General features: G+C 51.2%; 1 protein-coding gene across 3 annotated transcripts in view; it reads left to right on the forward strand.

The window, feature by feature from the left end:
* BCR (BCR activator of RhoGEF and GTPase) overlaps window positions 1–25,669 on the forward strand; it is a 128,630-nt gene that overhangs the window by 55,823 nt on the left and 47,138 nt on the right. For all 3 annotated transcript variants that reach the window (XR_005781020.1, XM_040443543.1, XM_040443542.1), the window contains exons 2-5: window positions 10,255–10,436; window positions 18,175–18,279; window positions 18,634–18,819; window positions 23,780–23,887. Coding sequence is in view for 2 of the 3 variants with exons in the window: in XM_040443543.1 (XP_040299477.1) it covers window positions 10,255–10,436; window positions 18,175–18,279; window positions 18,634–18,819; window positions 23,780–23,887 (581 nt within the window). In the remaining variant the exon portion in view is untranslated. The remainder of the gene's footprint in view (window positions 1–10,254; window positions 10,437–18,174; window positions 18,280–18,633; window positions 18,820–23,779; window positions 23,888–25,669) is intronic.

Consider the following 25,669-nt stretch of genomic DNA (forward strand, 5'->3'; position numbering starts at 1 on the left):
CATGGGGCTCAAACTCACAAACTGCGAGATCATGATCTGAGTTGAAGTCGGATGCTTAACCAACTGAGCCACCCAGTCTCCCCCCATCTTAGCCATTTTTAAGCATACAATTCAGTAGTGTTAAATACATTCACATTGTTGTGCAACCATCACCACTGTTGATCTCCATAACTTTTTCTTCATCCCAAACAGAAACTCTACACCCAGTAAGCAGTTAAGTCCCCACTGCCCTTCCTTCCCAGCCCCTAACAACCCCCATTCCATTTTCTATCTCTATGAATTTGCCTATTCTAGGTACCTCCTATGTCATGGACTGAATATGTGTGCCCCCCCCCTCCCCCCGCCAGTTCATACATTGAATCCTTCTAACTCACAATGTGATATTTGTAGGTGGGGCCTTTGGGAGATAGATCACGAGGGCAGCCCTCATGATGGGATTAGTGCCCTTATGAGAAGAGACCTGGAGAGTTAGCACCCTCTTTCTTTCCACCCACCAAGAAAAGGCCATATGAGGACACAGCAAGAATGCATCTGTCTGCAAGCTAGGAAGAGAGCTCTCACCAGAACCCAACCATGCCGGCACCTTGATTGTCCTCTTCAGGCTTCCAGAATTGTGCAGAAATAGATTTCTATTGCTTAAGCCACTCAGTCTATGGTATTTTGTTATGGCAGCCCTAGCAAACTAATACTTATGTCAGTGGAATCATGAAGTGTTTTTCTTTTTGTGATTTTCTTATTTCACTAAGCACAATCTCCTCAAGGTTCATCCATGTTATATAGCATGTTATAGGACTTCCTTCTTTTTTTTTTTTTTAAAGATTTTATTTTTAAGTAATCTCTACACCCAACATAGGGCTTGAACCTACAGATCTAGAGTCACTTACTCTACCGACTGAACCAGCCAGGCACCCCAGACTTCCTTCTTTTTTAAGACTGAGTAATATTATATTATATGTGTATACCACATTTTGTTTATCCATTCATCTGCCAGTGGACACTTTGGGTTGCTTCTGCCTTTCAGCCATTGTGAATGATGCTGCTATGAACATGGATATATACGTGTATCTCCTTTCCTAACCCTCCCCAGGCAGTGTGAAGGTGGAGGTGGGGAAAGTGGGTGTTCCTCCTGCCCTCTCAAGCTTACCTTGCCTGAAACAACAAATATGTGTTCTTCCACAGTTCAGGAGGCCAAATTAAGGTATATGGCAGGACCATGTTTCTCTGGAGGCTCCAGGGGAGAATCTTCTGTTGCCATTTGCAGTTCCTGGTGGCCCCGTGCGTTCCTTGGCTTGTGGCCACAGCATTTTAATCTCTGCCTCCACCTTCACACAGCCTTCTCTTCTTCTGTCTCTCAAAAGGACGTTTGTCACTGGATTTAGGGTCCATTGGATAATCCTAGGTGATCTCATCTCGAAGTCCTTAATTTAATTATATCTGCAAGGACTCTTTTGCCAAAGTAAGTTCCATTCACACATGTCAGGTGTTAGGATATGGACATGTCTTTTTGGGGCCACGATTCAACACACTATAGTGTCCTTCCCACCTTCATGTTCTGGAGGGTAGCCAGTGTCTGCCTCTTTTTAGGTCTTGGAGTGGTTACTTCCTTAGGGAGATGGTCTCTGCTGCCCTGCCTGAGGGTCTGGCTGCCCCTCATGGCTTTGCCGTGATGTACATATCATGTGACTCCTGGAATTCTGGCAGCTCACAGGAGCAGGGGCTGGGTCTGTGGTGCCTGCCATCATATGCCCAGCACAGTGCCTGGCATGAAATAGAAGTGTCATGGGGTACCTGGATGGCTCGGTTGAACATCTGACTTCGGCTTAGGTCATCATGTCATGGGTTCAAGCCCCATGTCAGACTTTGCGCTCGTAGCACGGAGCCTGCTTCAGATTCTCTCTCTCCCTCTGTCTCTGCTCCTCCCCTGCTCATGCATGTGCCCTCTCTCTCTTTCTCAAAAATAAATAAACATTAAAACAAAAAAGAAAAGAAATAGAAGTGTCATACATCTTGGCTGAATGTTGGGTCCTCAACATTGTCTGAGGCCAAACTGCCTCCAAGAAACCTTTCTGAACCTTGTTGCAGAGTCAAGGTGGTGCTAAAGAAGAATAATCACATCATCCGGTGACTGAGGGCTGCAGCTTCCCAACTGGTGTTCCAGCCTCTGCCTGCCCCGCCCCGGCACCAGCTGGTTCCAGCCCCAGGCCCAGAACATAAATAATCTTTCCCTCCTCGAGGATCCAAGAGCTTTAGGCACAGGTGGGTCCTTGAAGATAGAAGAAAATCTTTTAACTGCTCTCTGGATGCTGATTGGGGGTCCTCGTCTACCCACACTGGAGGCATTCAGTCTTTATTGCTAAAAGTCACCCTCAAAGTTGACCTTGTGGTGATTCAGTCTCCAACCAGCTGGAACCCAAACCATAGGTGTAAGAGTCATAAGAGCTATTGTTATTAGTCCGTTTGTCTCCTCCGAGAGAGCTTAGCCTTGTTCAGGGAATCTAGAGCTGCCTGGAGAGCTGAAGCATCAGGCATGAGCAGGACAGGCTCAGGCCCTTCCCAGCTAGCATTTTCTGGCCTTTCGGGGAGACTTGCCTAGCCTCAGGGCCTTCTGTGTGCACAAGCTGGTCTGGGCTGTGACCTCCTACTACCCAGGCAGCCGGAGCTTTCCACACTAGCTTGGTGACGTCATTGCTGGGGTGGCAGCATGAAGTAGGATCATGGTCCCGGGATCCTAGGGTGCTCTCTTTGCCTCTCCTTCTCCCACAAAACCAAGGGCTCTAACAACAGGCCTCTCTCCAGGATACAGTGGCCAACTAAATGGGGGACATCTTGTTTATAAAGAATATTGACCCTCTTGCTGTAGATACAACAGAAGGGACAGCTGCCAGCCTGATGGCAGAGAAGAAAGCAGAAAGCCACCCAAACCAACCAGATATCTTAGAAAGTAAAGCAGCGGGTGGCCTGAGGTACTGGTGCCAGGCAGTGCTGACGTCTGTCCGGAATGATGTTCTTGGTCTTCAGGAAACAGCTGGATAATGTTCCGGGTTCCCTGTTTTAACAGAGGAAAACAGATCTTTTTTTTTTTTTTTTTTTTTAAGTGAAATGACATAACATAAAACTAATCATTTCAAAGCGAACAACTCATGCCTAGTACAGTCACGATTTTGTGCAACCACCGCTTCTGTTTGGTTCCCAAACACTTTGATCACCCCTGAAGGAAATCCCATACTCATTAAGTATCCACTTTCTGTCTCAATGGATTTGTCTTTTCTGGACATTTCATATAAATGGAATCAGTAGGTGGTTTTTTATGATCGCCTTCCTCAATTAGCGTAACGTTTCCAATGTCCGCCTGTGTTGGTACTTCATTCCTTTTTGAGACTGAATGTTGTTCCATTGTATAGATACTCTGCAGTTTATTTATCCATTTATCAGTTGATGGACATTTGGGTCGTTTTACCTTTTGGCTGTTGTGAATAATGCCACTTGAATATAGCTTGAATTATTCTGGTACAAGTTTTGCTTTGAACACCTGTTCTCACTCCTTTTGGTCATATGGAGAGGAATTGCTAAGTCATGTAGTTATCAGCTCAGCCTTTTAGAAATGTCTTCAGAGGGGCGCCTGGGTGGCGCAGTCGGTTGGGCGTCCGACTTCAGCCAGGTCACGATCTCACGGTCCGTGAGTTCGAGCCCCGCGTCGGGCTCTGGGCTGATGGCTCAGAGCCTGGAGCCTGTTTCCGATTCTGTGTCTCCCTCTCTCTCTGCCCCTCCCCCATTCATGCTCTGTCTCTCTCTGTCCCAAAAATAAATAAACGTTGAAAAAAAAAAAAAAAAAAGAAAAAAAGAAATGTCTTCAGAAAATGACCAAATATGCAGGTGACACAAATGGACCTCGGCGTAGTCAAGCTCCACCTGTTCCTCTCTTGTAGACTCCTTTCCTTGTCTGAAAAATGAGCATCTAGAAGTTTCTGCCTGTTAAGGGGTCAGAGTGGATTCAAGGAGATCAGCACTCTCCCTCACCCAGAGGAAGTGCCCAGGAAAGGGTAGCAGGTATTTTGCAAAAATGCCTGCCTGCTGTGGCACATTTGAGACTTTTCTACTGTTTGGGAAACTCACTTCCCTGAAGCACTGCAGATATTCCCTGACTGTACTTGGGGTTCTGCTACACAGTAAAGAAGCCAGCCGAGCCCCAGGACCCGCGGCCTATCCTGTAGATAGAATCTGCTCTCAGCACACGGGGTGTGGGAGGAAGCCTCAAGGCTGTGCACAAGCGTGGTGTCCAGAGCCAGCTCGAACCTGTGGAACCTGTGTGCCCTTCGGTGAGACCTAGATCTTTCTGTCTCAGCCACAGTTTTCTGAGCCTCTCCTGGAGGGGCGATGCCTACCTGGCAAGACATCCCCAAGGACATGAGCTGCCGTCTGCAAGTCACCAGCACCACAACATCGTAGCACTGTGCTGTTTGCCTGTGGCCCAGGGAGGGAGGGGAAAGCAGGGCTTCTGCAGATACGATGAGGTGGGGGCTCAGTGCCTGCATCTGCAGAAACCTGCCCACTGTAGCTGGTGAGCCACCAGAAAGAAGATGGTGTTTGATCCTCTTTTACCTTGGTAAAATACTGCCCAGCCATTTGCTAACAGTGTCAACAGGGATAGGAGACCACCCTGCCTCTGTCTTAATGCATAATGAAGTTCCTGCCACACCACCCCCACCTGAGTTCCCAGTATCCCTTCTTTCCTCTCAACCCTGGTATGTGTTTATCAGGATCGCTCCCCTGGCCATTTACAGCTGTTCCCATATCTGTTCTGGGAGGGGAGGGCTGAGATCATAACCTTAGTTCCTTCTGAGGATTTGCTTCAGGCTCTTCTCTTGGGGTGCCTTGGTCAGAGGGTGGGACAGGAGCTGGGATCTGAGCCCTGCACCTCTGGCAGCAGCAAGGCAATGGAAGCAGGATCTGGGGACGTTCCAGGTACATTGGGTCCAGGAGGGCCTCTCCTACAGCTGGGAGACATGTGGCCGGTGGTCTGAGCTTGGTTCTGCACACGTGTCCTGGGAACCCTTGCGGCAGAGATCCCAGCAGGGCCTGGCAAAGGCCTCACAGTGAGATGCTTGCTTCCTGGCTTGCAGATATGAAAATAGGGAAGGAGTGTCGAAGTTACTGGAGATGTTTGAACCGAGACTGGGCTAAGGGAAAGACAGGCTGTGGGGAGAGGCTGGGGGCCCCTGGAGGAGCTGACAGGACTGAAGCTGGGCAAAGGGCATTTGATGCTTTGAAGGCAGGTAACTCTCTGGCCCTCTGAGAGCCCTGAGGATGGTTGCTGCAGGGCTTTGGGCACCTGTGGTGCTGTGATCCTGTGAGGGGTCCTGCTCCAGCACTGGGTGTGATCTGTGATTACCAGATTCTTATGGGCTGGCAGGAATCTCATCCAGTCTGCATCAGGAAAATGCGGGTGGGCAGGGAGGTGGCCTGGAAAAGATGATATATAAACTCTGTAAGAGTAGAGGGGTAGCTGCTGGAAACAAACAGTGGCTGTGCCAGTTGGACTGGTCTGGCCGTGTGACACTGGGCCTCATTTTGAGGCTACATACACATAGCCAAGCAAGGCTTCCTTTTATTGTCCTTTGTTACGAAACAAATACACAGAAGACTATAATGAAGCCCGGGTACCCGCCACCCAGCCTGCTCTCATCAACTCAGGGAGCAAACTGCTTGGAAGTTTCCATTCTGTGCTTATTTTAGATGTGGTTGCAGGGGGCTGTCCACATGAAGGGGATGAGCCCTCCCCACAGCTCAGCTACCCGAGCATTGCCCCTATCTGGGAGGGATCTTAGGAATATGTGCATGTGGTATATACTTGTTGCATAACATCATATGGAACATTTTAATCATTCTTAAGCATACCACTCATGCTCATTGGCATTTGGTACATTAATACTGTTGTGCAGCCATCACCACCATCCATCTCCAGAACTTTCTCATCTTCTCAGACGGAAACTCTGTACCCACAATACACCAGTTCCCCATTCCTTCCTCCCCTGGCACCCACCATTCAACTTTCTGCTCGATGATTCTGACAATTCCAGGTTCCTCATATAAGTGCACTCACACAGTAAATTGAGCATTTTGTGACAGGCTTATTTCCCATAGCATCATGACCTCAAGTTTCATCCATGTTGTAGCATGGAGTCAGAATTGCCTTCCTTTTTAAGACTAAGTAATATTCCACTGCGTATCCATACCACATTTTGCTTATCCATTCATCCATCAGTGGATACTTGAGTTGCTTCCACAGTTTGGCTGTTGTGAATACTGTTGCTAGGAACTCGGGTGTGCAAATATCTATTTGAGTCCCTGTTTGCAATTCTTCTAAGTATATACCCAGAAGTGAAATCGCTTGATCATATAGTAACTCTATGTTTAATCTTTCTGAAGGATTTTTTTTTTTTTTTTTTTTTTTTTTTTAAACCAGCATTGTCCTTGAGGTGTAAGAAGGGGATGTGATCTGGGCTGACTGGGACTTATTCCTCCCACTTGGTGGGGGTGGGGGTGGCTGCCTTTTGTTCTTGCATCAAAGACTAGATTTTAGATTTGCAGAGTGCAGGGATTGTGGCTGCTAAGCCGACTTGCCTGGAGCGGAGGAGGTTTTGGATTTCACTGTGCACATCCCTTTTCCACACTCAGCCAGCCGCTGTCTGCCAGCTCTGAATGGGCCTCACTCTCCCCCGCCCTCCTCCCCGCTGGTTAGCTGCTCTGTTGATCAACCCTCATTTCCCTGAGCCTTAGGATCGTAGCCCCTTCCCCCTGCCCCCTCCTCTGAAACCAGTGTTTGCTTTCAGCTTTGGGTAGAACTTTGTAGGAAGCTCCGGGCTTAACTCGGCCACCAGGTTCCCAGTTCTTTGAGGTAATGAGACTTCCCACTGGGTGTTCCTGGTAGAGGAGGGGAGAGCAAGGCCCCTCTCTCACTTTGCTCTGGTTCTTGGGAAATGGCAGCTCCCAGAGTCCCCCAGTAATATACTTTGTGCTCAAAGAGATGCGGGGACCCAGGAGTGGAAAAACTGCAGTGTGAAAGGAAGTCCCTGTATACCGCTTAGGATGGGTGACAAGGAAGTGAGAGCTTTCCTGCTCCCTCTGTCTCATTTGCACTGGAGCAAGCTGGATTCACTGGGACCATGGGCTGAAGCCTCAGGTGGAATGCAGCAGTAGCAGTGACCAGCCATCCGGAATCCAGACATAAAAGCATTAGTTCCTCAGACATCAGTTTGGGGAGATGTGTGCAGAATTGGAAACAGCTGGGTTTTTAGTTGTCTGATGGTTATGATTACCTTGTGGAGTCCGGCTATGGAACCTGGTTTTTCAGTCTCACCTGGTGGAGGTGAAGTGTCCATATCAGAGTCAATGGCCCCACACAACCCTAGCCAGCAAACCTTTAGCAGGCACTTGGTTTTGCCCTGGGTTTTAGGGCATTGCTAAGCTAGCACTTTGTTTCACACATGTGGAATCTTTACAGTCTTTGGAGAGAGCCCCCTGAGTCTGACCCTAAAGTTCTTACTTGGGGCGTCACTTGATATTAATTTGATCTTGAACATGAGCTCAATGTAGTCACAGGCCGGGACATTAGGTGGTGGTTCTCAGATTAAGGGTGCTCTTCCAGGTGATGAATCTGTTGACTTTCTAAAAGGTCATTATTTCAAAAAAAAAAAAAAAAAAAAAAAACAGTTTAAAGTTTCTTAGAGAGGATGTGTGGACGCTGAAAAGTCTGTGCTAATATAAAAGCGGAGTCCAGAGGAGGAGTGGGGAGGAGAGGAAGGAAGCTGTCGAAGGAGGTGAGGTCAGGAGGCAGGCAGGGCATGACTGGCTGACCCACACAGTGACCATAACATTTTAGAGCTGAGTGGGCCTCTATCAATTGTATAGTTCACATGCCTGATTGTAAAATCAGGAAAACTGAGACACGGACAGCTTAAGTGACCTGCACTAATTCTCACCGGTAGGTAGTAACCTGGGCAGGACCAGAGCCTCACTTCTGGAAAATTCACACCACAGCCCATAGAACTGGCCCACCTGCCCCACCTGGAGGAAGTGTCCTGGGTTGCAGAAGTAGAGCAAAGACCCTCCTGGCCCAGGGGGATCATTCAGGCTACCTGTGAGGAAGTCATCTGACAGCTAAAGCCTTCTGTCCAGGGCCTGAGCTGCCTTTGAAAGCAGCTCCCATGGAAGGCAAGTTTTCAGTAGGGGCTGCTGCAATGCAGGGTTCATATCATGGATGTTGAGAGGACAAGAAGTCCTCTGTGTTCATTTTGGTTAAAAAGAATCTGGGAGTCCCCAGAAGGAAATGGAAGCTGAAGTCAGACCTGTTTGGGGGCTGGGGTGTGGGGTTAGGGTTCTGCATTAACAGGGTTTTGTGTTTTCTAATACATTTAAACCCTCCCCATCTGTCCTCGGGGATGCTGGGCCAGAGCTGGTTGAGTGCCTTTGGAGATACTTAGGAGGAGGAGACAGAACTTGGCCTTGGCCTCTGACTGTCCTGGTAGGACAGTACAAACCCCAGCAGGGCTGAGCATTGATAACCAACACGGTGATGGTACCAGGAGCTCCTCTGTAGCCCATGGAGCTTGTTAGGGGACACGGTAGGAGCCCACCCAGCTCTGAGTGTCCCCTACCCTGTCTGCCACTTTCAACTCAGAATTGGCCTCTGTTGGAGCCCTCCTGCAGACACACAGGGCAGCAGAGCTCTGCCTGGCCTTTGTGGTCAGCGCCTGTATGCAGACAGCAGGGACACAGTGTGGGTGACAGCCAGCACAGTGCCAGCTCCCAGCTTGTGCCAGTGCAGCAGTCTTAGTCCTGGCTTCTTAAAGAACCCCCAGGAAGCCTTTGCAGCTACCAGGGCACAGATCTCCCTGAGCGTCTGATTTCAGTGATCTCTGTTTTTGAAGCTCCCCAGGTGGCACTAACGTGTAACCAGGGCTAAGGACACCTCTTAGAGGGCATGTGACCTGCTGGGACACAGAAGTGGAGAAAGTGGGAGAGGCAGAGGTGTGTGAGGAAGCTGGGACATAGGCAGATGAGTTGCACAGTGCACTGGCAGCCGTCATAACTGGATGTGGTGAGCACCTGGTCACTCCAGCCACGGCTCCTCTTGGCTGCTGCATGGAAAGAACTGAAAACAGTCACCCCACTAGAATTGCAGGGTCGACTCTGGAAGCCTGTGCCTGCCTGGCCTAGGTGGTCAGTGCCACCTAGAGGTTGAGCCCCAGACTGGGTGTGCTTGGTGGCGGAAGTTGTAATCTTGTAAATAAACACTGCAGAGGCTGCCTGTGGTGGTGACATTTGGACAGGACTGCTTGCCGGTGAGTCATGGGGAAGGTGATGTAACCCAATCAAGATGACCTCAGAAATCCCATGGGCTGTGAAGATGCCCTGTGAAAGGAGTCAAGAAGTGACCCCCACATGAGACTTGGAGTGGACTGGGCCCTTGTGGGTTAATGTCCTGGTGAGGATCCATTGGATTAGAACAGTTCTGAAAACAGAGCTATAGAAAGGCTGGCCAAGGGGTATGGGCTTTGTAATTTAGCCAGGAGGAAGGGGTGACTGTCTTCAGGTGCTTTTAGGATGGAGGTGTTATTTTCTCTAACTAGATGGTTCCGAACAGCATGGAGCCGGCCATAGGGTAGGCCACTTTTGTCCTCACAGGGACACTCAGGTTGGGGTAAAGATGGTCTGGGACTTTGCCACACCCGCTGGGAGGTGGGCTGAGAGTCAGCCAAGAGGCAGAGTGGGGTAAGGGGGAAGGGCTGCAGCACCTGTTCCCTGGGTTGGGACTGGTGGGCCTGGGGCACTGCTCACAGTGGCCAGGGCTTGCACCTGGAGTGGCATGATCTGAGCTTCTTGCCCCCATCAGATCCCCACGGACAGGTGCACAAGGACCATCCCCGAGAGCAAGATGCTAGCATTTGAGGTCCATCTTTCTGTAATGGCTCAGGCCTACTCCCAGGACAAGGGCAGATGTGCCCCAGACAGTGTCCTGAAAGCCCAGTCTCATTGTCTAGGGGGCATACCACTGTTCTGGCCCTGCTTCACCCTGTGGTCTTTGCTCAGTCAGTTGTGAAGGTGCGGTCAGCCTACCTGAAGTCTTTGTTCAACACCTCTGTGTGATAGCATCAGCCCAATGCCTGCTGGAGCAGGTGGGGTGTGGACCCTCCCAGGCAGACCTCTCTCTGGCCCCTCTCCCTATATCTAACACGGCTGCTTCTCTACACACAGATACGTCGTTTGGAACGCCACCTGGCTATAGTTGTGCTGCAGACCGGGCTGAGGAGCAGCGCCGGCACCAAGATGGGCTGCCCTACATCGATGACTCACCCTCTTCCTCACCCCACCTTGGCAGCAAGGGCAGGGGCAGCCGGGATGCACTGGCCTCAGGAGCCCTGGAGTCTACCAAAGCGGTGAGTCCCAGGGTGGGAGGGCCAGGTGTGAAATAAGGCTTAGATCTGGCTCTGGCCTGCTGTCTACTTCCTAAAGGTGCCCTGCAGCACATCCACTCTCTCAGGGGCAAGTAGCAAGTAGGTGATGTCAGGAGCAACCAGTGGTTGAAGTCGCTAAAAACGCCTTCTTCTTTCCCCCATCCGGGGCACCTGCCGATCTGGAGACAGCATGCAAGGTGCTTTCAGCAGGGACTTCATGGAACTCTGTCAGCCAAGTGTGGAGGAGACAGGCAGCATATGCAGGGGCTGAGAATGCCACCACTGTCCTACCAGCAGGATGTGGTGGCGGTCCCAGCAGTGGTGCTGAGGGGCAGGGGAGGGGGACAGTGTCTGGGCTCCTGTCCTTGCGCTGCATGCAATGCACTTGCTCCTTTTTGCCAGAAGGAGTGCTGCTGATGACTCCATCCATTTGACCAGGATCTTCCTCTTGAGGTATAATTGTCATTAACGGTCCTGATGTCACCTCCACTTTGGAACCGAAGCTCCAAGGTCATGTGGCTAGTGTGTATTGGCACATTCAGCAGATGCCCTCCTTCACTCCCAGAGATGGTCCTGGGCCCCTCTCTTGTAAGCACATAGCCCCGGGGTTGTTATAGGCTCCTAGGGTAGTCCCACATGAGCTGGTGGCCTCACTGCTTTGATCTGTCCCATTGCCCTGGAGGGGCACTTCAGAGGTACATTAGAGCCCAGGCATGCACCCCCTCCCTACCTTTGGGACAGAGGGTGTCCCTTTGACTTCTCAGGTTCTTTTCTTCTTGAGTTGAGATCCTGTCCCTGGGGCAGGTTGCACCTCACTGTCTTCCTGTTGCCCCTCATGACAGATACCTTCCCTCTTTTGCTTAGCTTGTTTCTGATGATGTCCTCCCCAGGCTTAAATACAAGAGAGGAATCTGCTTTTCTCCGTTGTTGGTGGGAAGTGCCAGAAGCATATCTTTTCACTGCAGTTGCTTTTCTGCTGGGCTGATGCTTCAGCTGCGGGACTGCTTCTTATTTATGCTTTTGTGATTTCTAAAGACTCTGGCGCTGGGTAGGCTTCCCATTCTGAAACACAAGGATGGGAAGGGAAGCCAGTGTGTAACACACACCTACCTTGTGCAGTTTTGATCCAACATCTGGTTTCACTGTTTCACAGATTAGGAAACTGAGGTTCAGAGAGATGAAGTAACTTGCTCAAGGCCATGCAGCTACCAGATTTGAAGCCTTCTCAAATCCTCAGATGACACTCTTTTCTTTAACTACCTTGCCTTTCTCAGTGCCGTCCCTTGCTTCTTGCTTCACAAGCATGATTTGGTACAGACGGGGATCTTTCCAGTCCTGAATAAGCAGGCTGAGTCCTGAACTTGGGATAGGGCTGCCCTAGGAGGCTGATCTGCCCTCCTTGTGCCCAGACCCCATGCAGCTTGGCTGCCCATCCCCACCAGACTTCTGCCTTCAGACCCTCATCTACACTGACTTGGAGTTCTGCCCTCAGCTTTTAGCCATAGTCTGAGGGCTTAACTGCTATGGAGCCTATCCACATCTGGGTGTCCACTCCCTCCTTTGGCCCCCGTGGGAGCCCATAGCCATGTCTCATCTTATACATCTGTGCTTGCCAGATATGGGGTCTCCAATCCCAAGTACGCCACCTGGCCCAGAGGAGGTGTCAGGGAGTGTCTGGAGAAGATGGGAAATTTTCCTTTCCTTTCCTTTCTTTATTTTTTAATGTGTATTTTTGAGAGAGAGAGACAGAGCGTGAGCAGGGGTGGAGTAGAAAGAGAGAGGGGGACACAGAATCTGAAGCAGGCTCCATGCCCCGAGCCATCAGTACAGAGCCTAATGTGGGACTCAAACTCACAAACCATGAGATTGTAACCTGAGTTGAAGTCAGACGCTTAACCAACTGAGCCACCCAGGTGCCCCTCTTTTCTTTTTTATTGCATTCACATACACATAATGTAAAATTTTCCATCTTAACCATTTTGAAGTATGCAATTCAGTAGTATGAAATGCATTCACCTTGTTGTACAGCCATCAGGACTGTCCATCCCCCTAATTCTTCATCTTGTAAATCTGAAGATCTGCACTTATTCAACAGCTCCCTACTCTCCCCTGCCCCCAGCCCCTTTAAACCACCATTCTGCTTCCTGTCTCTATTAACTACTTCACCTCATGTAAGTGGACTCACACAGTATTCATCTTTTTGTGACGGGCTTATTTCATCAAGCATAATATCTTCGATTCATCCGTGTAGTAGCATATTGCAGAATAATTCCCTTCCTTTTTTAAGGCTGAATAATATTCCGTTGTACATATATACTACCTTTTGGTAATTCATTCATTGGTTGGTAGACACTTGGGTTGCTTCCATATTTTGGCTATTAAGAAAAATGCCACTATGAACATGGGAGTACAAATATCTGTTCGAGATCCTGCTTTCAGTTCTTTTGGGGGAATGACCCAGAAATGGAATTGCTGGATCCTATGGTAGTTCTGTTTTTAATTTTTTAAGGAGCCTTCATACCATTTTCCACAATGGTTGCACCATTTTATATTCCCACCAACAGCCAACAAGCATTTTGGTTTCTCTACATCCTTGCCAGTACTTGTTTTCTGTTTGTTTGTTTATAGTGGTTCTCCTAATGAATGTGAGGTGGTAAGATGGGAATTTGATTGGAAAAGGACTGTGTAGCTTTGTTCCCGAAGCCCTCTGGTTAGGTGTTTGGAGCCCTGGGGCGGACACCCTCCACTGCCCTGGAGATAGACCTGGCATTGACTTTCTGGTTTCCCTGGCAGTGCAGTGCCTGGACAGTGAGACTTTCTTCTTTATTTTTTTTTTATTTTTGGTTTGAAGAAGACAGCTGTTACTTTCTAATGCCCACAAGCAGCATGCTGGTCTTGAGGCCCAAGGTGCCCAATCCTGACCAGTTAGGCTGGGGGAAATCCCTGCTCATCTTTTCCTACCCTCCCAGAGGATGCTCATCTCCATCTACTGAGCTTGAGCTCTTTGGGCTGGGGGGCAATCAGGAGAACTTTCTATGCGCTCCATGTCAACCAGGTGGCTCAGTGAACTCCGAAGTTGCAGGTCTGTTCCATGAATGCCTGTCCCCAGGGGAAGGTAGGGAGTCAGCAGGGGCCAGGAACCCTCTTGCCTGGGATGCTGTGGGAAGGACCCAGGCCACCTTGGGTGGGTCCTGGTGACCAAGGTGACCTTCCAACCCTGAGGGCTTATGACATTCTCCACCCCTGGACGTTCTGAGGTGCCTGCTGATGTTGACCAAGCTGTCTGCATTTCCCCCTTGAACGATGACCGTGCAATCCCAGATGGGGACAGAAGCCGCAGGAGAGGGCAGGCTGCCCCCAGGCAAGAGCCATCAGGCATACCTCCATCTCTTCATGGCCAGGTGAGGATACATCTTAGCAAGCCCCTTGGAAGAAGAGCAGGCCATTTTGATGACCACTGCCTGTCTCTGCTGGGAGGGTAAAGCTGACATCATTGAACTGAGGGAAGCAAGGCAGTATCATGGACACTTCTAGAGGCTGTAGTCAGAGCTGTGGGCTAGCAAGTAACCTTCCTTCAACAGTGTCAGGGAAAGGGGTGAGGGTCTGGCATCACCCCCAGCTGCCATCCTGGGGTCAGTGGCAGAGGGCCTGTGTTCTGCCAGATCAGCATGGTCAGTCCTTCCTAGCGTCCTCAAGAGTCCCAACATCATCCCACCTATTTGTTTATAAGGGGAGACGTCAAGGCACAGAGACGGCAACTGACAGTGGTCGAGCATCTCCTCACTGGGTTCTGTGACACGCTGTGTGACATTGCTCCCCGCAGTGACCTGCCAGGCCCTGTCCCCAGGATACCAGCAAGAGGCAGGCCCAGAAACATTGGTCCTCAGCGAGAAGGGGCTGATACCACCTCCGCCCACATTTCTCACATTCAGGGGCCCTTCAGTGAGTGGCAGAGCTGGATAGGCCTGCCAGCCAGGGGCCTTTCGTGGGCACGTAGAGGCCGAGAAAGCAAACGCACACTTGGATTCTGCTGCTTGGCAGAAATGCCATGCCCTTGGGCTGCCTCAGCCCACTGGGGTCCCATGGACCCTTTGGGGATTTTTTGTTTGGGGTGGGGTTTTGTTTGGTTTTTTTAGGTGGAAGTCAAAGTATATGCACATATTCAATCAGTCACTCCTACTGATTGAATGCAAGTGAAATTGGCAGTTTTTACAAGGGAACTCAACAAGGGGCTCAGGAATGTTTGAAGACAAACAACCCTGCTTTATAACTTTGATACTGGCCATCACTTCATTCAGTGTATCTGGTCAATAGTTGTGCTCATGGAACAGAAATTGTAACTCTGAGTCTAGCTGTTATCTGAGCAACCACAAGTTCATTCACTTTTATGATTCACTGGTTAGAGATGCTTTGATTGTTCCGGTCCCCCAGTGAGGCTCTGCAGCAGACAGAGCAGGATAAATGTTACATCCCCATGGCTCAGCTTGGCTACAATTGCCAAGCTCTGGGTCCTGACTTAAATAGTGATAATGTTTGCTCACACCTGTCCTCTCTGCAGAGTTGGAGAGGGCAGGTATTTGGTGCCAGCCCAGCCTGTATGCTTCCTCCTGAGAGCCCTCCCAGGTTGGTTTATCAGTGGGCAGGCATAAGAACTGTACTGCCTGCCCTGCATGTTAGCTCAGATCCTTATGCAGAGGCCAGCCCCTGGCCCTCTGCTGGCTGGGCTCTAGGACAGTGGCCAGCCCTCTTGCCAGTGAAGGCATGGCCCCTGCCCAGAGAGGAAGACAGGGTCCTTTGTTGAGAGACCTGGCTGTCAACTCCCAGCTGGGAGCAGCCCACCCCTTCACAGCCAGGGTTTTGCACTCTGATCACCCTGGCTCCCTCAGAGTGGGGCTGGGGGTAAAGGGTGCTCCCCAAATTCTGCCCTGCCACTCTGTTCCAGCTCCTGCCCTTGTGGGCCTGGTGGCAGTTCTGTTCACCTGGGTCCCTCTGTCAACTTTCCCACCTTGTCATGCCCAGTTTGTTTTTATCTGCTCTGTCTGCCTCAGGTTTGTGTGGCTTGCTCCCTTCCCTGCCCTCTGCCCCTGCCCTGGCCCGAGTTGAAGTGGGAGGCCTTCCTTCTGGCTTGCTGCCTTCTTTTTCCAGTTGCCTTTCTCCTCCGGCTTTCTCTCCACCACGATCTCCCCACCGTCATGATCCCAACTGGATTCACGTGCCCTTTCCAGAACTGGCATGTGCGCAGAGCAGGGTTATAAATAACCCTGGTCCTGGCCCTGCCCTTTGTTCTCTATCTTCTGCATTTCTTTCCCGCCCTCTCCAACAAGGCAGAGTTGGCTGACTTCTGAGCTGTCCCTGTCTGCCACCAGCCCCCAGCACCATTCTGGGGCTCAGGAGACGACTCCTGGTCCAAAAAGAGGTATCTGCACCCGTGTCTTCTCCCCAGCCTAGCACATTCCCCAGGCCAGACATTCCCCTGAGCTGGCCACACCCTTCAGAACAGGGAGAGCTGGAGCCGGCGCCTTCCTGCCTGCGCTTTTTTTCCTCCCAGCTTTCCAAATTGTGTGGGTGGGAATGAGACGCACTGCCACCCATGTGAGCACCGGCATCTCATGCTGGGTGGGGCTCTACCACCACCACCCCAGCCCCCCATGGGCGCTCACAGTAGCAAGATTGTTCCTCAGCACACAGCAGGGCTGGGTGGGTGACTGCTGGTGCCCAAGAAGCCTGCTGTGCCCTTCACCTTACCTCTTCCCTTGCTTGGGGCACAAATGGCACCTGGACACGATGGGAAGCGTGTTCAGGGTCATCTGAGAGCTACTTCTCCCAATGGGCTGCCACCATGCATGGTGACCTCAGTGGGCTGAGATGATAAGAGGGGTCAGCATCCCCTACCCCTGCACAACTGTGCACTGTGTGTCACAGACTTGCTGACTGTGGTGGCACTGGGGGCCCTGGAGCAGGCTAAGCTCACAGTTCTGGATCTTGGCACCTGCTTGTCAAACAGACCAGGGTTCCAGAAGAGCACTCAGAGCTTCACAAAGGTACAGCCAAAGCTAGGGCCCAACCAGGAGTTCTAGATCCATTCATTCATTGGTTTGTTTGTTCATTGTCTTCATGGAGCACCTATTTGTTCCGGGCACTTTGCTGGCACAGGAAGTTTCAAGATCAGGCACAACATGTCCTAGAGATTTCTGCCTGTGAAGCCACTGCCCAGTGTGCCCTGGGTGGGGGAGGGGGTTCTGTGTGGAGTGGTACCTTTCCCTGGAGCGATACTTAGCCATGATCTTGGCGGCTGCCTTGTATGTATGCATGAGTACACGCACATACTTGGGCATGCATGTACACACATATGCATGCACCAAGCTCATGCACACTTAGAGATTCCCAAAGCAAAGTGGTGGTTCAGGAAGACTTTTTGGATGGTCCCACAGTGGGCAGTTAGGATGTGATACAAGCCTGTGATACAAGCCTGATAGAAAGCAGAAGCAGGTGGGACATGGGGATCGGGCCTTCCTTCCCCAGTTTATACCCAGGCAGCTGATGCTCAGGGCAAGAGGGCAGTTGCCCGAGACTGGGGCTCACCAGGCAGGCCTGGCTCTGTAGCCCTGTCCCCCGACTCCTGGCCCTGAGTGCTTCCTGCTGGGCCAGCCATCTGTGTCACTGAATGCCTCCCTCCTGCCACTTCAGGAAATTGGAAAGGGAAGCATGGTTGGGGGCACACAGTGGGGCCATACTGGGGAGGCCCTGATTCTAGGCTCTGTAGAGACACCGTGAGGCCTGAGCTGGCCTTAGGTCCTTCCTCGAACCCAGTGGTTCTCACCTAGGGGCGATTTGGCCCCAGAGGACATGTGGCAACATCTTGCAAACATTTGTGGCTGTCCCAGCTGGGGGTAGGAGTGGGTGTTGCTACTGGCACCTGTGGGTAGAAACCAGAAATGCTGCCCAACACCCTATAGGGCCCCCCAGCATCCAAAACAGAATTCTTCAGCCCTAGATATCAGCAGTGCCGAGGACCAGGCACCTGCCCCAGACCAGCAATCTCCCCTGAGTGGTTCGGGAAGTGGACCGAAGGGGCAGCACTCTGGTTCTACACCCGAGGGCTACCACAGTGTGGTTGTCTCATGTTCACCCATAGGTGGAAAACCAGTGGCAGAATGGGCAGGGGTGTTGTCTCAGTTTCTGTGGACTACAGTGGACCTGTTGGCATAGGGCCAGGCAGAGGGAGCATGGGCAGGCAGTGGGCACAACCAACCTCTGACCCTGACTCCCTCACTAGTGGTCAGGTCACAGGCCCCCTCCAGGTGTGCAGAGCATAGCCCCCTGTGCTGCCCAGACACCCAGCTGGCCCATGGGGGAAGTGGCCAGGAAGTCATACAGCAGTTTTGATACCTTTGGCATCAGTATTTTCTATTAGTTTACTGGGCAGCTGTAACAAAGTCCCACAGACCGGGGCATCTTGCCCCAACTGCCCAGCTCCACGCTGCCCATTTCTCAATGTCATGACAAAGCGTGGCTCTTGGTTTTGCTGGATGACCCCTCCAGAATTTTCAGTGACCATGAGCAAGTGGCCGACTGGCCGAGGCTCCAGTGCCTCCCTTTATTTCTACATGGAGCCTTCTCCAGAGGCTTGTCCTTAGGTTGAGAAACAGGTCTTCCTCTCTGAGAGTGGCCACATAGGGCATCGTCCCCCAGGTCTGACCTCTGTCTGTTTCTCCTGCAGAATGAGCTGGACTTGGAAAAGGGCTTGGAGATGAGGAAGTGGGTGCTGTCTGGAATCCTGGCTAGCGAGGAGACTTACCTGAGCCACCTGGAGGCGCTGCTGCTGGTGAGGAGCGGGGAGGGCCTGAGCTGGGCCGGGGCGCGCTGCTCACAGGCCCCAGGTCAGCCATCAGAAGGCAGCCCCCCTTGCCTGGAGTCACTGAGACATCGGTAGGCGGGCCAGAAATTTCTCCTCTGTAGAAGTTGGGCTTCCCCGTGGGGCAGTGGACACTAACATAGGACAGGTGCCAAACCAAGCTGGCTTTACATTTTTATTTTTAATGGAATTTAAAAATAAAAACACACATGTCACTTAACCATGACTTTCTGTGGTCACACCATGCACCTGAGAAAGGGCAAGCCCTCTCATGTGTGCCACTCCACCTGTCACCTGTGTCACCTCACCTGTGCCCTCTTCCAGCCCATGAAGCCTTTGAAGGCTGCTGCCACCACCTCTCAGCCAGTGCTGACAAGCCAGCAGATTGAGACCATCTTCTTCAAAGTGCCTGAGCTCTATGAGATCCACAAGGAGTTCTATGACGGGCTCTTCCCCCGAGTACAGCAGTGGAGCCACCAGCAGCGAGTGGGTGACCTCTTCCAGAAACTGGTGAGTGACTCGGAACAGGTGCACGGCAGCCTCCCAGGAGCTTGCAGCTCTACAGGGATCAAGCCTCTCCCTTGACCTGCAGGCATGTGTTGCCAAGGGCTCTGGGACACCGAACCCTTATTTTAAGGCTCCACACTCAACGTGGGACTTGAACTCACGACCCTGAGATCAAGAGTCACATGCTGTACCAACTGAGCCAGCCAGGCGCCCTTGGAGAATTTTTTTTTTTTTAAGTGGTGTGGGGAGGGGAGATGTGGTCACTAAAAATCAAGGTAGTGGGAAATGTACCCCTGGAGCCTGAAGGAGGGCCCTGGTAGAGAGAGGTGGGGAAAACCCACCTTAGCTCCTACCAGCAGCTGTTTTCAGAAACAACAGGCATATTTAATGCTGACTTTGACAGGGACACCTTCATGCCTTATAGAAATCAAGACTGGTTCTTATGGATAGACTAGAGAAATGCGGGGCAGGGTGGTTTGTAACTGCGGAGTGTGGACTGAGGCATAGCCTCTCAGTGAGAGGCAGTCTGGCTCCTGAGTAGCAGGGTATAAGGGGGCCCATCTCACCTTAGCTGAGGCAGGCCCTATAAGGCAGGTCCTGTCCTCACCACTGAGGGGGTGAGAAGCCTGAGGAACTGCAGGTCACTTGCTGGGACTGTAATCCTGGTTTGTCTCCAAAAGGAGGGCCTTTGCTGCTGCCTTCAGGGGTCATAAAACTGAAGGATAGGTGGTGCTGGATGATAAAATAAGAATTTCTGAAAGGGCTTGATGAGCCCATACTGACAAGGAATCCTTATGGCAGAGGTGGCTGTGGGTTCAGGCTGTGGCCGTTCAGGTCCCAGAGGCAGAAGCACCCTATCAGGACAGAAGGGGCCCACCGTGAAAGCAGGTCAAGGGCTTCTGCAGCCCTTTGCTGACCACAGGACCCAAGAAGAGCCAAGGATATGGCTTCTAAAACATCAATGGAACCAATAAAACCTAGCAATCAGATGAAAGATGCTGTGGCAGGCCCCTTGGCACTGGCCAGGCCACATCTGGGACAGGGATTGGCTCGAAGTGCATATTTAACCAAGACCTGGGTCAAGTAAAACTTGTCCAAAAGGAAGAAACAGTTAAGGGACTCGGGAGGAAGGAGAAAACCCGAGAGCTGTTGGATCGACATCTGTCTTCCAATATACAAAGTTCCAACATGTGTGGAAAGGAGTCCCCACCTCTTTTGCAGCTCTAAAGTATGCAACCAGACAGTCCCTTTCAAAGGAGGCCATGGGAGAAGGGAGTCTGAGTAGAGGAGTTTAGCAGCTGTCCTGGGCCTGCCACTGAAGGCAGGTGCCAGGCAGGACCCTGTGATAGAGGTTCTACTTCTGAGGATTCCTAATCCCAAAACCAGATTATCCAGGCACCCCATGGACATGCTTTTTTCCTGGAGCCTTCCTGCTCCCAAGGGAAACCAATCCTCCAGGGGTAGAGGTGGCCCAAGGTCACAGGCCCCTTCCAAGTACTCAGAGCACAGCCCTCTGGGCTGCCCAGACCCAGTCCTTGCCTTGGCTTGCACCTGGGCTTGAGTGATCCACTCCAAGGTGTAGCCTTCCTATTGGTGGTCCTCACTACACTGCCCTGGGCTGCAGCTACCTTGGACTCCAGGCCGGAATGAAGATACAAGAAACACATGAAAAAATGCCTTTTTCTTCAGATTCCTGTCACATGAGACCCCTTTCTCCATAGCCAAAAAGCAGGAGACTGTATTGGTGCAGCACCCCCAGCTCTGAAACCCACCCTCACCCCATTTCTCCCTGTGTGAAGTGTCAGCAGGTTCTAACCTAGTAGATTTGGCTCAGCCTGCAGCCCTCGTTAGAATGGGAGAATTGTGTTGTTGAGAAGAAACTGCAACAGCACTCTTCCCTGAATAACATTCCAACATCACTCAGAAAATTATCTTTCAAGTGTTCATAGTTCGACGAACGCCAGAATTTGGAAAATTTCTTCTGGTTTCCCTGGTGTCCTTGAGCTACCTTTGTGGGTCAGATGTTGCCGCAGGACTGAGAGGGAGCTGCAGTGGGAAGTCATGCCCCGGAACCAAGTGGAGAGTGTTCATGTGTGCCACCCAGCTAGGAGCTGGGGCTCTGCTGTTCCTTTCTGACCAGCACAAGTGCGGTTGGCCCCACAGATGGGGGGGGGGGGTCACCCCATCAGGCTCCCTAGCTGGGAGAGTCTTAGGACCAGGGGAGCCCGCATTGCTATGCCCCAGTTATGACACCTCCCCTGCCCAGGGGTTTATGAGCTGTGTCTGGTAGTTCAGAAAGCCTGGATCCCTTCCTACAGGAACATACAGGTTAACTGCAATTGCTCAGGGGTTTGTTTCTGTCCGAAATTTTGTCAAGCTATGTTTTTGCTTTTCTGATCCTTTCAAACTTCCAGAAAAGTTGCAGAAATAGTACAAGAATTCCCATGTGCCAGATACACCAGTTGTGACATTTTGCCAAATTTGTTTTATCTTTTTCTCTATCATTTTTATAAACATGTGTGCACATGTGCACACACACACATGTGCTATATAATTTGAAAATAACTTGCAGATATATCTGCCGTTTTACCCCTAAATACTTCATTGTGTACTTGCTAAAAACAAAGACAAACTCCTTCCATAACCCGTAGTACAGTGATCGAATTCGGGGACTTTCATATTGGTGTGGTACTGTTATTTAATATGCAATCCATATGCAAATTTCTCCTGTTGGCCATCATGTTCTTGATAGCCACTTTCATTCCCTGATTCAGGATCCAATCCGAGGTTACAAAATGGACTTGCTTTTCACATCTCTTTAGTTTTCTTCAAACTGTACCAGTTCCTTGGCCTTTGCTTATCTTCCACAGCCTTGACATTTTTGAATGGTACAGGCCATGTTGTGTTTGTCTGATGTTTCCTCAGGAATAGATTCAAGTTTCGTGCTTCCAGCCAAAACGAAACAAAACAAGCCACAGCAGTGATGCCGTGTCCTCCTCAGTGCCTCATATCAGGAGGCACATGATCTCTATTTATCCCATTATTGGTATAGCTTCATTTTAGATTAGCTAAAAAGATTAGACTGTTTGGGCACTTCTCAAATGCCACATGGGAGATGGGAGTTCCGTAGGTAAAGGGAGAAGGAGAAGTAATGGAAGGGATTCTCCTCTCCCGGACCTTGTATCAGTTTGCTAGGGCTGCCACAGTCTGCACAACTTGAACAACAGAAATGGATTTCCTCATAGTTCTGGAGGCTGGGGTTCCGAGATCAGGCGCCAGCAAGGTTGGTCTCCTGAGGCCTCTCTCCTCAGCTTGCAGATGACCGCCTTCTCCCTGTGTCTTCACAGGTGTCCCTCTGTGGGTCTGTGTCCTTTATCTCTTCCGAGAACAGCAGTCCTACTAGATTAGGACCCACACTAACAACCTCATTTTAACCTATCTCCTCTTATGCCCTCTCTCTAAGTACACATTCTGAGGTGCTGGGAGTTAGGGTTTCAACATAGGAATTTGAAGTGATGCATTTCAACAGTAACATCCCCTCTGGGCTCCTCACCAAATTATCTAAAGCAGCCCCATAGCTTTCAACCTTTGCTCTGTTCTCAGCTCTTTGGTATATTACGTGTTTGTTGATTAATTTATCATGTATCTTTCCTGCTACTGGCCTCGCTGTGTCCGAGTGATTTGCGGCTGTGGTGACAGTGCCTAAAGCAAGTCTTTGTTGGGGGAGGCACTCAGTGACCCATGACGGAGACAGAGAAGGAGATGCTCTGGGTCTGACTGTCGTACCTATTGGTATTTGAGAATGCAGTGACTTGTCAGGGTGATCAGTGCAGCAGGGGCCTGGCAGGGCCTCTGTGCAGCCCCCACAGGGAGCGGAGCCAGAGACCAGGCAGTGCCAAGGGCGCCTGGCTTACCCAGCATCTGGGCTTGTCATCTGAAGAAACATAAAATTCAATATAAATGCAAATGCATATAGAAATAAAATTTAGATTCAGCACAGAACAAACACCAGGATCAGCTAAAGCTTTAGGCTTCCAGCTGGTCGGCTGCCGTGGGAAGGCCTGGCCAGCCGGTCACCAGGGTCCTCCATTACCCTCCCAGGCCTGGCTTTGTTGGTACAAGATGGGGGCTGGTTTCCCCTTGGCTGCCTCTGAAGGTGACCTAGGGCCCACATGTGCATACATACACGTGTGTGCTCACACACACACACCCGCACACACACACACACTTGCCCTTGGAAGCTGTCTCTCAGTTGAGTATCTGACCAGAAGGTTAAGTGAAGAGACCCTCTGTTAATGCCTTTCGTTTGACACAAGACAAATAAAATGCCTCTCGCCTTGCAGCTGGCAGCCAGCAGGTCTCCTGCACGCCAGGTGTGGCATATAATACCTGGACCCCCCTTACCAGGTTTGGGCTGGGCTCATGTCTGGACAGTGGGAGCCCGGCTTCTCCAAGGGCAGCTAGATTGCGTGTTCCTAATGTGTTTGAAGGGATCAGACATGAGCGGAGCACTGTGGCTACCATAGGCCAGGGGGGCGACCTCCTTGTCCACTAGAGTCTCCTGCAGCCAGCACGAAAAGGTGACACTCCATCCCACTATGTATGTAGACTCTTGTCCGCATTCACTGACAGCCTCAAATTTTAGCTACTGCTGGTGGCACTATTAAAATGAGTGAGGTGGGATGAACAAGCAGCTGTGGAAGGAAACCGTTACCTGCCTGGGGCAGTGAGTCACTTCTCAGCATGTCACTTGGGAAGAGGGAAGCATGCACAGTGCGTGGGGAGTGGGGGGAAGCAGGTGGGATGCGATAGCGGGAAAGAGCTGAGGTATCTTCAGCTCTGCGCTGCCTGCTGCACCTGGGATTTCTCCAGAGCTGTGCACGAAAGCCCATTTCTCAGAAAGATGGGGAGCAGCAGCACCTGTCCTGCACCTGTCCCACACTCTCTTCCTTCCTTCCTACAGGCCAGCCAGCTGGGTGTGTACCGGGCCTTTGTAGATAACTACGGAGTTGCCATGGAAACGGCTGAGAAGTGCTGTCAGGCCAACGCTCAGTTTGCAGAAATCTCTGAGGTACTCGTGACACTGTTCAGACAGGTGCACCCCTCCACCTCCCACGGGTAGGATGTGGGCTGGCCTGTTGGTACACCATGACCCGGGGGGAACTGGGTGCACCAAACCAAGTTCTGGTGGTAAATCTCAGCTCTGTTTCCAGATGTTTCTGGGTTGGCTCTGTCAGCCTTGTGTGGGGGACTCTGTTGTGAACAGATAGGAGGAGCAGCTCCATGAGTTCCCTGCCTCTCTAGGGTCCAGGACTCAATTCTGGGGCTCTGCCAAGTCCCCCAGACAGATGCTGTCTTGTACCACCTGTGTGCAGTAAGGAGTGTCTGTAGTTCTGTCTCATGAGCAGAGGTCTGGCCATGCGAGTCCCGAGGCCAACTATGCACCTTGTCACTAGAGAGCAGGTGGGGAGGTGTGTTTTGCTCCGTTTCTCTTGTAGCCTGCTGGTGACCTTGCTCACCAGGGAAGCTGAGCCCTAGCACAGGGGCGTGGAGATTCTATAGCTGCTCTCTCTAGACCCACGTGGGCAGAAAGCTCCAGGCTGGAGCTCCAGGAGGACTGAAACCTCAAGCCCCCAGTATTAGCATGAGGGGCCTCAAAAGACTTTCTCAGATACACAGGACAAGTGGCCTGTTGGGGCTGGTGGCCATGCCTGGACCAGGACCTGCAGCGCCTGCCTCCCTGGGTTCCCGGCGGGGGTTTTCCCCACCCTTCCACATCCTGTTTCTACCACTCTGCATTGGGGTGACATTTCCTCTTTCTGGGCCTGTCATCACTTGTGATGCCTCCAGCTCCTCGGAGCTCTGACTTGCCTTCCCTCCACCAAACAAGGATTCTAGATGGAAAGACTCCAAGGGAGAAATTAGCATAAGAAAGATAAATGGAAACTAGAAATAGGGAGTGAGTGGGGTCTCCCTTGCTGAGAGACAATCATACCCTATCATACCTGGCTTTGTTCTGGGGGCTTTGTGCCATTTTGTAATTTATCATGAGAGGTGGCATGTTGTGGGTGCTGATCGTCCCTCATGGTGGTAATGGGTGCCATGCTGTTCCTCCAGAGCCCGTGGGGCCATCCACTCCCTGCCTGGTGCTGCTGGTAACAGGCTGCATGCACCCAGGGTTCCAGGCTGGCTCCAGATGTCCCTCCCTGTCATTTAGACCGTATCTTTCTTTAGGTCATTCACTTAGCAACCCCCCACCCCCCACTCCTGACAGCTGCAATGTTGGCACAGAATCCTGAGTGACCTTGACAGATTAGAGACCTAATCCTTTAAGAGCAGGCTCTAGTTAAATGGAGCCAAGTTCAAGTCCACCCAGACAGGCTTCTAGAAGAGGAGGGAGGAAGCAATGATGGGACACCAACCCAGGGTCACGTGGTCCCACTGACCATGCACAAGTGGGAATCTGAGCTGAGGCAGGGATGCCGGGAGGGCGACAGCATCTTGGGGCCAGCCGAAAGCTGGTCCTCAGTGAAGCTTGTACTTTGGAGGCATCATCCACTTTGGTTCTCCACCTATATTTTTTAAAGAGACTCAGAGAGATTGGAACCACCCAGACAGAGCAAAATGGAGCCAAAGGAAACAGAAGCAGCAGGCTGTGTAGAGGTTCACTCTGGGGGTCAGAACTCAGACGTGGGGAGTGGATGGTCACCTCCAGGAGAGGGAGCTGTGGAGCCGTGGTCCCTCATCTCCCAGTCCTGAAAATGAGCCAGGGCGGTTTCCAGTTAGGCCAGAGCTGCCTAAATTGGGATTCATGGAATGCCAGCTCCCACACGATGGAGTTCTGGGAAAAGGG

Source organism: Herpailurus yagouaroundi, unplaced genomic scaffold, assembly GCF_014898765.1.
Source record: "Herpailurus yagouaroundi ecotype Mexico unplaced genomic scaffold, PumYag 191, whole genome shotgun sequence".
In the NCBI taxonomy this organism is placed as follows: domain Eukaryota; kingdom Metazoa; phylum Chordata; class Mammalia; order Carnivora; family Felidae; genus Herpailurus; species Herpailurus yagouaroundi.